The 13,435-nt window shown below is 40.6% G+C and overlaps 1 protein-coding gene across 4 annotated transcripts in view; it reads right to left on the bottom strand.

The window, feature by feature from the left end:
- The window catches only part of slc29a1a (solute carrier family 29 member 1a), a 60,020-nt gene that overhangs the window by 6,413 nt on the left and 40,172 nt on the right, over positions 1-13,435 (bottom strand). For all 4 annotated transcript variants that reach the window (XM_073834832.1, XM_073834831.1, XM_073834830.1 and 1 more), the window contains 5 exons: positions 11,936-12,033; positions 11,766-11,844; positions 2,776-2,861; positions 2,530-2,635; positions 2,359-2,444 (listed from right to left, as the gene is read on the bottom strand). In XM_073834832.1, coding sequence (XP_073690933.1) covers positions 2,359-2,444; positions 2,530-2,635; positions 2,776-2,861; positions 11,766-11,844; positions 11,936-12,033 — 455 coding nt within the window. The remainder of the gene's footprint in view (positions 1-2,358; positions 2,445-2,529; positions 2,636-2,775; positions 2,862-11,765; positions 11,845-11,935; positions 12,034-13,435) is intronic.

The raw sequence follows: 13,435 nt of genomic DNA, 5'->3' as shown, positions 1-13,435 counted from the left end.
TCATGTTACATTAAGATTTTTTGTAAAATTCCTACTGTAAACCTATCAAAATGTAATTTTTTGATTAGTAATATGCATTGTTAAGAACTTAATTTGGACAACTTTAAAGGTGATTTTCTCAGTATTTTGATTTTTTTGCACCCTCAGATTTCAGATTTTCAAATAGATGTATCTCGGCCAAATATTGCCCTATCCTAACAAACTATACACCAATAGAAAGATTATTTATTGAGCTTTACATCTCAGTTTTGTAAAATTTAACCTTATGACTGGTTTTGAGGTCCAGGGTCACATATTTGTATTATGATAAAAAACAAATTCTGATAAATTAATAAAAATCCTTTTTTTTTACTATATTTCTTTTATCACAGATAGTTCGATACATAAGAAACTAAAATCAACGATAAGACTATATTTGTATTGTGATAAATTAATAAAAATTCTTAATTTCTACTGTATTATGATCAATCTATTTTTGTATTATGATTAAAAAAAATGTAATTTCTACTATATTTGTATTATGATAGTTAGATAAATAAAAAAAATAAAATCCTTGAGGGAGTAGGTATTATGATACATAAAATAATTAATATCTACTAATTTTGGATTATGAAATTAAATAAGTCTAGCTATCTACTGTATTTGTATTATAGTAAATAAATAAGTAAAAGCCTAGATGTCTAGTATTTGTAATATGATCAATAAAAATCTGTATTTGCATTGTGATCAAATAAAATACATAAATCATTGAAATAACTATATTTGTTTATTTTTGATGTATCCTGTAAATGAAAAAAATTATCATCTACTTTATTTTTATTAAGATAAAAAAATCTTGATTTAAATAAATAAATAAAAATATATATAAATAAATAAAATCCTTAATTTTCTGCTTTCTGCTTTGTATAGACAAAAAAATCCTTGTATCTATTTCAAATAAATAAATTCTTGATTTATCTACTAGTTTGTATTATGATAAATTAAATAGTTTTGCTATCTACTATATTTGTATTATGGTAAATAAATAAATAAAAGCCTTGATGTCTACTATTTGTAATATGATAAATAAATTAAAATCTGTATTTGCATTGTGATGATAAATAAAATGCATTTAATAAATCATTGATATTTACTATATTTATATAAAATAATTTATATATACACTGTAAATGAAAAAAAATGTATATTTACTTTGTATTAAGATAAAAAAAATCTTGATAAATACTATAAATAAATCAATCCTTAATATCTACTATAAATAAATAAAATCCTTAATGTCCACTTTAATTGTATGATGATAAATAAAATACTTGATATTTACTATAAATAAAATCCATGATGTCTACTTTATTTGTATGATAAATAAAATTCATTATACCTATTATCAATAAATAAATAATAAAATCATTGATATATACTTTTTTTATTTGTATTATAATAAATAAAATCCTTGATATCTACTTCATTTGTAGTATGACAAAAAATCCTGATATCTACTATAAATAAAAATAAAATACTTGATCTATCTACTAATTTTTATTATGATAAATAAAATAAATAAATAGCCCTTGATACCTGCTGTAAAAAAAACTTGATTTCTATAATATTTATGTTATAAAATTCTTGTTATCTACTACAAATAAAAAATTCTTGATATCTACTATAAAGAAAAACACCTTGATATGTTCTGAAAATAAGAAATCCTTAAAATCTAATATAAATAACTAAACATAAATAATTGACACCTATTATAAATAAATAAATCCTTGATGTCTGATTTATTTGTATTATAATAATACGATCCTTGAAATTACAAATAAATAAATCCTTAATATTTACTTTATTCATATTATGATAATTAAAATATGAATAAAGTTATTCAACCAACCATAAAAGTATCATGGCAGTAATAATGAAAATAGTTTTGTACAAGGAACAGACTAAAACGGCATGAATGAAACTAAAGAGCTGCAACAGAGGGCGTGATTTTTGATGAATAACACATTTCAGTCAGTTCCACACACAAAGCCATCATGTGACTTCAGAAGACCACTTTTAATGATCATTTTTGTCTTTTTTGCAACTTGACAACCTGTGGTCTCTGCATGGAAATAGCAACTTGTTCCACATAATAAATGAAGTCATGAGTTCAGAATGACTGAGAATGAGTTCTCATTATTTTGGCTGAACTACTCTTTTAAGTAGGTTTTCCAAAGAAACTTTCCAGTGGTGTTTTCCCTGCTCTGCTCTTTGTAGTTCTGGTCTGTTCAGAAAGAAACACGTTAACAGGAATTCCATGGAAACCCAGGAGGGGACGGTCAAATACAGAAAGCAGATGCTCTAATAAAGCTTACGTACCCACATACAAACAGCAGTCAGGCTCCTGCCGGCCCAGTCCATCATATTGAACAAGAGAAAGCAGGACACGGGGATGAAATATCTGTCTGTAAAATGAGACAGCAGTTGTGACAGATCTGCTTTCTACTGGTAAGGAATAAGCAGGATATAGAGACATGCAAACATACTCACTCCAATTCTCGTCAGCTACAGTGGTTTTGACTTCAACAGTGACGGCTGGGAAGACGCCAATGGTGATGGTGAAAACAAAGCATACAGAAAGAGCCATCACCCAGATCTAAGGCAGGAGAACAAACAAGTACGAGTGTTATTATAAACAGACTTCCTGCTCTCGAGAGGCTTTACTTTACTTTAGTTGGAATCAGCAACTAACTAGTGATTTGGGTGGTTATGTGGGCAGCTGGTTGGAGTTTATACCTGTTTGAAGATGCCAAACACTGACACGGTGGGTCCACTCTCTTCATCAGTCAGACTCAGGACAGGCCTCTTCTCTGCTTGACCTTCTGCAAGCCAAGAATACAAAACCATGGTCAGTTTCTCTTTACAAAGAAACACAGATGTTGTGAGTCAGACACAATGCCAAAACACTGTTTTCGTTAAACAGCATGAAAATATATTAAGACACAGTTTAGCCAATTTGAGACTGTTGGATTTTTATTAGGGGAATAATGTCAAAAAGGCAAAATATTTAAGAGCTGTCAAGAATAATAAAATAATAAAAACTTTAAATGAGAGTTAACTCTGTGTTAATGCATTTAGGACAGGATTTTGAAAAGGCACAAGTGTCCACATATAAATCTAACCTCGAAAATATTTGGGGTACAGTCAATATTTGATTAAATAAGATAACATTTTAAAAATGCTGTTACAATACAATCTGGAAGTGTTAAAGTTGAGCATTTAAGACTAAACAATAATAAAAAATAATAATAATTAAAATTAAAATAAATAAAAATGAGCGTTAAATTTAGTGTAAATGCATTCAAGACAGAAAACTTTTTTTTTTAAGAGCACTTGTGCACCAAAGGCAAAATATTTAGGGGTATGTTCAAAAATATAAAATACAATAATAGCATAAAAATTATAAAATATAAAATAAAATGAGTGTTAAACTCAATGCCATACAATGCAATGCACTGGTGTTGTCAAAATATTTAGGGGTTAAAATAAAATAAAAATATTAACTTTGAATGAGAGTTAAACGCTGTGTTAAAGCATTTAAGATATGGTTTTGAAAAGGCACTAGTGTCCACATATTTATCTAAAGTCAAAAATCAATATATATAGGGGACAGTTAATATTAATTTCAAATAAGATAAAATAAAAAAAATGCTTTTTAATTAAATAATTTGGGGGGAAAAGTGAGTGTTAAACAGAAATTTGTGTTTTTTAAAGGCACTAGTTTCTCAAAGTCAAAATGCTTAAGGATATTTTCAAAATTATAAAATGCAATAAAAAAATAAATGAAATAAAATAAAAAGTGATTTGAAAATAAAACCATGAATAAATAAAAAAAATAGTGTTAAATTGAGTGTAAAAATATTTAAGACAGGAAACTATGGTTCTTAAGACCGCTACAATCCCAAACACAACATATTTAGGGTTACTGTCAAAAAATACTAATTTAAAAAAATGAAAAAAATAAATAAATTAGTGTTTAACTCACTGCAGTTTTTTTTCATGCATGAGTGTCAAACTATTTAATGGGTATGGTTAAAATAGAAATAAAATAAAATATTAACTTTAAATAAGAGTTAAACTCAGTTTTAAAGCATTTAAGACAGGACTCTGTGCATGGTTTTGAAAAGGCACATATAACAGTCCACATATAAATCTAAAGTCAAAATATTTAGGGTACAGTCAATATTAATTTCAAATTAGATAAAATACAAAATGCTGTTAAAAAAACTAAATAAATTTGGGGGGACTGATTGTTAAACTCAGTGTAAGGTTGTGCATTTAAGACTTTTTTCAAAATATTCAAAATATTTAGGTGTGTGGTCAAAATTTCAAAATGCAATCTAACTAAATAAATAAATGTTAAAAAAAAAATTGTATAAACTGAAATAGAAATAAATCAATTAATGCATGAATAGATTAAAAAAAATAGTGTTAAGCTCAGTGTAAATGCATTTAAGACAGGAATCTGTGGTTTTAAGGGCACTAGTGTCCCAAAGGAAAAATATTTAGGGGTAAAATACTATAATTAATAAAAAATGAGTGTTGAACTCACTGTTTATAGTCGAGTGTCGAGCACCAAGGAATTTATCAGGTTATCAACGTATCAGGTTTTAGTTTCCTTCGTGCTCGACACTCGACTTATCGTGACTACATTTAAGATGGCGGCGACCGGTCTGTTCCTGGTGGAAAATGTCTGTATAAATCTACTTGTAAATAAACTACCGGTGCTTTTTCTGAGTTCTCAATGTCTCGTTTTAAATGTCAGGGCCCTTGGAAGTCTACCAATGAAGTGTGGAGCTACTTTGTGCCTCGTAAATGGCGTAAAACAATAGGTTACTGTCGTAACCCCGGTTCTCTGAAACATCGAGTGGAGAGATCCACCTATGGGAAGGGCATCCGTACCTGACCTCTGCAGAAGCATCCAATTGCACCAAGTCTGGCTTGACAGACAGGAGCGCGTGCCCACTGGCAGGTAAGGGGCCGCCCCTTACCGAGCGCATAAAAACCCCTGCACGCGCTACCTTTTCTCAGTGAGCATATTCGCTTCTCGCGGCAAGCGGGGCAAACTTGGTGGATCTCTCCACTCGATGTTTCAGAGAACCGGGGTTACGACAGTAACCTATTGTTCTCTTTCATCATCTCGTGTTCGAGATCCACCTATGGGAGATATGGACAGCTCCCCGGTTGCCCAATACACTCACAGTGAGGCCCTGTAAGCCAGAGGACGGTCACCTGGAGAGGCGGTGCTTGACACGTCACTAAGGATCAGACCCCCATAATAAGCATGAAAACCAGCCGTGCAAAAATGAACAGTGGTAACATGCACATAATATGGCCACACACCTCATGCTGATATATTAATAATAATATATGCACACATAATAAAGATGTGTGTGTGTGTGTGGGGGGGGGGGGGGGCAGATGACTTGCTTAGAAACATGAATAAGCTGAGTTGGACCACTCAAGCCTAAGGTGTTAAGGGTCCGAGGGCGCAACCCGACGAAGAACCCACACCTAAAACAGAATGAGCTACCGGGGTCTGGGTGACATCCAGCCGGTAGTATCTGACAAATGTATGTGGTGAGGCCCAGCTTGCAGCGGCACAAATGTCCTGCAAGGAAACCCCGTTAAACAGAGCCCAGGAGGCTGCCATGCCTCTAGTGGAGTGAGCTCTGAGGCCCTCTGGAGGACGCACTCCCTTAGATTCATATGCCAAGGAGATGGCTTCCACAAGCCAATGAGAGAGGCGTTGCTTAGAAATGGGATTCCCTGAGTTTGGGGGGGCCCAAGAAATGAAGAGCTGGTCGCTCCTCCTGAAAACGCTGGTTCTGTCAATATAAACCCGTAAGGAACGAACAGGACACAAAGCGTTTAGCCTCTTATCCTCTGTAGAGGAGAAAGGAGGAGGATGAAAAGCGGAAAGCTGAATCACCTCGCACGTGAATGCTGGGAAGCATTTTGGCATGAAGGCCGGGTTAGGCCTTAGAAAGACCTTATCTCCATTGATGGAGAATTTCGTGCATGAGGAATGAACTGAGAGTGCATGCAAGTCACTGACACGCTTGGCAGATGCCAGTGCCAGGAGCAGAGCTGTCTTAAGTGACAGAAGCTTGAGAGAAATATCTCCCAGCGGTTCAAAAGGATATTGAGACAAGACCTCCAGCACCATGGAGAGGTCCCATTCTGGAATCACTCTTTTAGTGACTGGAAGGGAGCGGCGGGCACCTTTCATAAATCTACGAATGAGGGGGTGTTGCCCCACCGTCGTGCCATCAAACCCAACATGACATGCAGCGATAGCCGCCAAGTAAACCTTAATAGTGGAAAAGGATCTTCCACCATCGATAAGGTCTTGCAAAAAGCTCAAAATAGCAGTGAGTGAGCACTGATATGATATCAGCCGGCGCTCATCGCACCACTGCTCAAACACACGCCACTTACAATTGTAGAGGGAGCGTGTGGAGGAGGCTCTGGCATTCTGAATGGTAGCGACAACACGTGGGGGGAGCCCCAATGTGTTTAAGTTCGCCCTCTCACGGGCCAAGCCCATAGAGCCACCCTGTCTGGGTGGGGATGGTAGATCTCCCCGTTCGCCTGAGACAGGAGGTCCGTGCGTAGCGGAAGAGGCCACGGCTGTGCATACAGAAGAGGAATTATCTGTGCCAGCCATGGAGATTTGGGCCATCTGGGTGCTATCAGAATGAGAGTCAGGCTCTGTTCCTTCACCCTGGCCAGAGTGGGCGCTATTAACGATAGCGGAGGAAATGCGTAGAGGAGCACATTGGGCCATGGATAGGCCAGTGCGTCCACGCCGAGGGGGGCGTCCTCGTCCCGTAGCGAGAAGAACATAGGGCACTGGGCGTTTTCGCGCGAGGCGAAGAGATCGACGGTCGCCTGACCGAACCTCTTCCACAGTTGCCCCACTATCTGAGGGTGGAGGCGCCATTCCCCATAGAGCGGGTTCCCCCTCGATAGAAGGTCTGCGCCTCTGTTCAGAACGCCTGGGACATGAGTCGCCCGTAACGACAGGAAGTGTTGCCTGCTCCATATTAACAGCCTGTGAGCTAGAGCATGGAGCTTTGAAGAGCGCATCCCCCCTTGGCGGTTGATATAAGCCACGGCTGTGGTGTTGTCGCAACGCACCAGCACGTGATGCCCTTGCAGGCGGGGGAGAAAATGAGTCAGAGCTTTCCAAACAGTGAGGAGCTCCAAATAATTTATGTGGGCTGAGTGAAGTGTGTTTGGCCACACACCGTTCACTGTCCTGCCCTCCTGAGTGGCACCCCATCCTGTTAAGGAGGCATCTGTCGTCACCACTTTGCGCATCATGATTGCCCCGAGGGGCGTTCCATGAGCGTAAAACCCCACATTCCTCCAGTGGCGCAGCGCTGCAGTGCATGTGCGCGTCACCGATACAGAGCGGCAGAGATCGCGTAAAGGGCTGAGATGAAGAGATAAAACCCACTTCATGAACGCCCTCATTCTCAGAAGGCCTAAAGGCAGGACATGGACAGCCGAGGCCATAAGACCCTGTAGCCTGAGACATGTGCGATACTGTATCCTCGCCCCCTCTCTGAAAAGCGACAGGCAATTCAGGAGGGACAGAGTGCGCTGTTGCGAGAGCCGCGCGCGCATTGTGATAGAGTTCAGCTCCAGCCCCAGAAACACCACATTCTGCGTAGGAATGAGATTGCTCTTGCTCGCGTTCACTCTGAAGCCGAGCGCTGTGATGTGAGCGAGCAGACGGGCTGTGTTTTGTATCGCTTCCTCTCTCGAATTGGCTATGATCAGCCAATCGTCTAAGTACGTCAGGATTCTGAGTCCCGCTGCTCTCAGCGGAGCGAGTCCTGCCTCCACACACAGACAGAACGTCCTCGGGCTGAGTGAGAGCCCAAAAGGAAGAACTGTGAATTCGTAACAAACGCCTTGGTAGGCGAAACGAAGGAATTTTCTGTGTGGGGGATAGATGCTTATGTGGAAAAAAGCATCTTTCAGATCGATCACGGTAAAAAACGCAGTGTGATTTACGGATCTTAAAAGAGAGGAGTGATTCAGCATTCTGAAATTGTATTTCCTGAGATGTTTGTTCAACACTCTGAGATCCAGAATAGGGCGGAGAGAACCGTCTTTCTTCGGGACTAGGAAATAACGGGAGTAAAACCCCTGACTGCTTGAATGTGGCGGTACCACTTGCACCGCCCCCTTCTCGAGAAGAGCGGAGATTTCGTCTTTCAGAATGTGAGCGGAGCTCTCTTCCGTGTGAGAAGAGAGAATTCCGTTGAAGCGCGGGGGCCTTGTGGCAAACTGAAGTCTGTACCCCTTCGTTATTGTATGAATCACCCATTCGGGAGCTGACACTGACCGCCAGGCTGCGACATGATTCATTAGAGACCCCACACAAACCGGAGAGTTGCTTTGGGCTGCCAATTCGTCCGGTTCGCTCATATGTGATGCAATGGCGCCATCTAGTGGACAGACTAGGGACGGCGTGCAGGGAACCAGAGAGATGTTCTCTCGCTGAAACGAATTCATTTGATTCGTTTCTATCAGAGTGTTCTTTGTGTTTTGTGTGATGTTTGTGTTGGGGAACACATGGGCTGAAGCCTTTATTGTTTGGGTGAGGGGAATAAAGTTTGCTTGTGTACTTTTCCTCACAACGAGCCCCCCGAACGTGGGGCAACGACACACAACAGCTGCAGAACACATGGGCTGGTCGAGCCCTCCATGAGAGATTCTCCGTCTTTTGGACGGAGTCCCTTGGGCAAACAGCGAGTCTGACGGGCTTGTGGCCCGTGAACGTAGACTCGGAGCCCTTATCGATCCAACATCAGGCCGGCCGCTTCCGTTTCGTGTCGGAATGGGTGGGGTGGGATGGTTTTCCTGCTGCAGCGGCAGCAGCAGCCGTGGTAGGGGTTGGTCTTCCCCAGGCCTTCGCGGAGGGTGGGTTACCCTGTCGCGGAGGTGGTCTGTTGCGAGGCTTATCCTTCCCCTGTTGGAACTGTCGTCCCGTGACGGGGGGGATAGGCAAGCGCGCAGGGGGCGCCTGGCGTGGCGCTGCCTTCCTGGGCAGGCATAGCTTAAAAGCCTCGTCCTCTTTCTTTTTGTCGTCGCATCGCTGTTGCATCAGTGCGACAGCGGGGCCAAAGAGAGCCTGGCCAGGCTCTACTGGAGCGCCCGCGATGCGCCTCTTCTCGCTGTCAGGGAGACCCGACAGATTGAGCCAGAGTGCGCGCTCCCCTACCACCGAAAGCGCCATGGAACGCCCGCAGGCTTGGACAGACTGACGGGCATTACGGAGGACGAGGTCGTTTACCGTGCGGATCTCCTTCCACAGGGGAGCGGAAGGGGGTCCCTTTTCTATCTGATGTCCCAAATCATCCAAAAGCTCCGCTTGGTAAGCGGAGAGGAGAGACGAGACATTAAGAGCTCTGACTGCCAGGGACGAGGACTTGTAGGCAGCCTGGTAGACAGAGGCGGAAAAGCGGTCCATTTTATTAGGCAAGACCGGTTTCGGAGGGGCGAGCAACCCACCCTGGACAGGGCTAAGGTGTCTGGCAATCGACGGCTCAATGACAGGGGGATCACCCATGCCGAGCGTTGCCATATCTTTTACCTCAAGGCCCGCGAGACCGTGTTTGAGGTTTAGTGGATCGCCCCAGTAGTGCTTCATGTGCTTCGCGCACGCTGGGAGGACGGGGAAAAATTGCTTTCTCGGGCCGGGAGGGAGTCCCAGCAGCTTCCCGTCATAAATATCCCGCTCCTGGTCGGAAGCGCTCTGTGGCGCCGGCCACTCGATTTTGAGCCGCGCGGCCGCGCGTTCACAGACGTCCAGGAGGATAGACTGAGGTGTAGGCGCAGGGGCGTTCATCTGGGGAAAGCCGGAGGGCGGGAAGGCCTCCTCGTCCTCTGACATCCCAAGAAGGCCCGCGTCATCGTCGTCGCCGCCGGAACCGGCCGGTTCGTCGGTCAGCGGGAGGATATCCGCGAAGATGTCCTCTTCGGGGAAAGCAGGATTGGGCTGGTCAGCCCAGTTGAGAGACGTTGCACCCCGGGAGTTCCCCGGTTGCGCAACGTCATCACCGACTCCACCATCTGAGTCCGAAAGGTCGAGCTCGACGCACTGAGTCGCGGAAACTTTAAGACGGCGCCGCAAAAGCTTCTTGGGCAGCGCGAGGCAATGGCTGCAGTTCTCCGGGTTCTCCAAAGCCTCTTGCGCGTGTTGGAGGCCCAAGCAAACGACACAGAACTGGTGAGTGTCCTTGGCGGCTATTAGAGCTCCACACGCGGCCGGGCAGGCCCGTGATAAAGTACCGCCGGCAGAAGAGGACGACTTGGAGAGCGACATAGCGGCAAGAACTGGGAGCAGGTGAATGAGAGAGAGCGTGGGCGGCTCAGGATGCAGCAACAGGAACTGACCTGTCGGTTGAAAACAGACTCTCACGTCTGGCGGAGGCTGATCAGATGATTTGTCCTCCTGAAGACACAAGTGAGCAGATGCAATCCAACCGTGCTGGTTTACGCAGAGATCGCGAGAAGCGAATGTCAACTGAGAAAAGGTAGCGCGTGCAGGGGTTTTTATGCGCTCGGTAAGGGGCGGCCCCTTACCTGCCAGTGGGCACGCGCTCCTGTCTGTCAAGCCAGACTTGGTGCAATTGGATGCTTCTGCAGAGGTCAGGTACGGATGCCCTTCCCATAGGTGGATCTCGAACACGAGATGATGAAAGAGAACAGTGATTTATTTACATGGCTATTCCGATGCCCTATTGACTCTCATTGACAGCCTGTTGTGAGCATCGGCTAACTGACCCCAGATTTCGGACAGCTGGACACAAACCGAGATGAGATTTGCAAGGTACGTTCACACTCGGTATCATGATTCAATACACTTTAGGTCAATATCACACCGGAGTTCTCCTTTAAGCATGATCATTTCACATGCCAAATTTCAGGAAATGATGATAATTCGATGCAATAAAAAGTGAATGAAATACATGAATGAACATGACTCATTTGTTTGTGAGTTGAGACATATTATGTGGTAATCATATATTGAATGTATAGTACATCCAGAAACTTATCACCACTGTCATTCAATTATTAATTCATAATGTACAGTTCTCATTTTTATTTACTTGCATTTGATCAACTCTATTTCATACATGATATTTGTAAAGCATCATAAATAAAGTTCAAATGTATGTCTCTAAATGCAATCACAAATAAATGCTCAGAAACAGCAATAAACGGAACTCAGTGGAATTTCCCTGAATTGAATTCCACTTCCTGTAATTCCAATTCAATTCCAACTCTGTTTCCTGTAATTGTTGTTGAATTCCAATTCCAATTCCATTTCCTTCTTTGAATTGGAATTGTTGAGTTCATTCCTGAATTGACCCCAACCCTGAAAAGCAGTCATTCACAGTGTGAAACCTAACTGGATGCACTAGGAACTGTGTTTTTTATTCCAGTGGTCTCATATATGTGACCCTGGACCACATAACCAGTCATAAGGGTCAGTATTTTGAAATTGAGCTTTTCATTGATGTATGGTTTGTTAGGATAGGACAATATTTGGCTGAGATACAACTATTTGAAAATCTGTAATCTGAGGGTGCAAAAAAAAAAAATCTAAATATTGAGAAAATCGCCTTTAAAGTTGTCCAAATGAAATTCTAAGCAATGCATATCATTAAACATTTTGATAAATACAAAGTACTGGGCATTACCTTTCAGCAAATCCATCTTGTTTTCCTCATCAGCGCTGGATCGGGAGCCATTGCTCTCAGAGTAATACTGGAAAAACTCCTGCAGAACAGATGCTTTTAGTTTTTAACATGTAAACATTGAAACAAAACTTGATTAGTGAAAATGAAACGCAGATGTGAGGACATCACACCATTTTAGGCAGAGCGAGGTAAGAAACGATGGCCAGGAGAATAACCACACAGGCGGTGATAAAGTAGCCAAAGGCGCTGTCCTGTATCTCTGAGCCAGCTGGAAAAAACAAGAATCAGGTCAATACCTAGAAACACCTAGAACTAAACCATTTCGGCAAAATAAGAGTTGATTCAGCAACTGAGAAGTACTCATGAAATTTCATTTCATTACCTCTTATATGGACTAGTGCAGCATTTAATTCAGTAACACTTTACAATTAGATTCATTAGTTAACATTTAAACTACCGTAGTTAACATGAACTAAGAATAAACACTACAGCATTTATTAATCTTGATGTTAATTTCAGCATTTACTAATGCATTATTAAAATCACAAGTTGTGTTTGTAATATTAGTTAATGCACTTATGAACTAACAAACAAAAAATTAAAGACTGTATTTTTAACAAACATTAACAAAGATTAATAAATAGTGTAATAAATGTATGGTTCATTGTTGGTTCATGTTAGTTTACACGTTAATGTTAACAAATCACAACTTAAATGTAAAGTGTTACCTTTAATTCTGACATTAAACATCTCTATGAATCTACTTTGAATTTGTCCAATTTGTTTATATACTATTACAGTATTTTTATTTTCATATTAAATGTTAGTAATTCTGTTCATTAGTTTTAATTTTTTTAAATTGTAATAAATTTAGCTTTATATACAGTGCCTTGCGAAATTATTCATACCCCTTCATTTTTTTCATTTTGTTATGCTGCAGCCTTATGTTAAACTACTTTAAATTACTTTTTCCCCCACATCAGTCTACACTCCAAAAAGCAAAGCAAAAAATAGGTTTTTAACATTTGTGCAAATTTATTAAAAATAAAAAACTGAAAAGATCCCGTTGCATAAGTATTCATACCCTTTTATGGGACACTCGAAATTTAGCTCAGGAGCATTCAATGGCAAATTCATTTGAATGAGTATGATTTAGAAAGGCACACACCTCTCAGAAAAGGTCTAACAGCTGAAAATGCATATCAGAGCAAAAAGCAAGTCCTGAGGTCAAGATAACTGCCTGTAGAGCTCAGTGACAGACTTGCGGTGAGGCAAAGAATGGCAAATAACTGTCAAATGCAGATGTGCTTCAACTATATGCTCAGTTAAGGGTATGAATACTTATGCAATGCACTTATTGAACACAGTGTTTTATTTTTAATAAATTTGTAAAATTTGCAAATCTGGTTTTTGCTTTGTCATTATTATGGTGTATGGAGTGTAAATTGATGTGGGGAAAACTAATTTAAAGCAGTTTAACATAATGCTGCAACAAAACGTGAAAAAAAGTAAGGCACTGTATTTTGCTATTTTGTGTTATTTTTTATTTCTATTTTAGTTCAACTTAAACTTATTTTATTTCATTTAGTTGCCAAAGTAATATTTCAATTTTTCATTTAGGTTTAAGTTCCAGCTAATATTATTTCATTATTTTATTTTATATTTATTGT

Source organism: Garra rufa, chromosome 2 (assembly GCF_049309525.1).
Source record: "Garra rufa chromosome 2, GarRuf1.0, whole genome shotgun sequence".
Classification (NCBI taxonomy): domain Eukaryota; kingdom Metazoa; phylum Chordata; class Actinopteri; order Cypriniformes; family Cyprinidae; genus Garra; species Garra rufa.
This window is presented reverse-complemented; position numbering and strand designations above follow the sequence as displayed.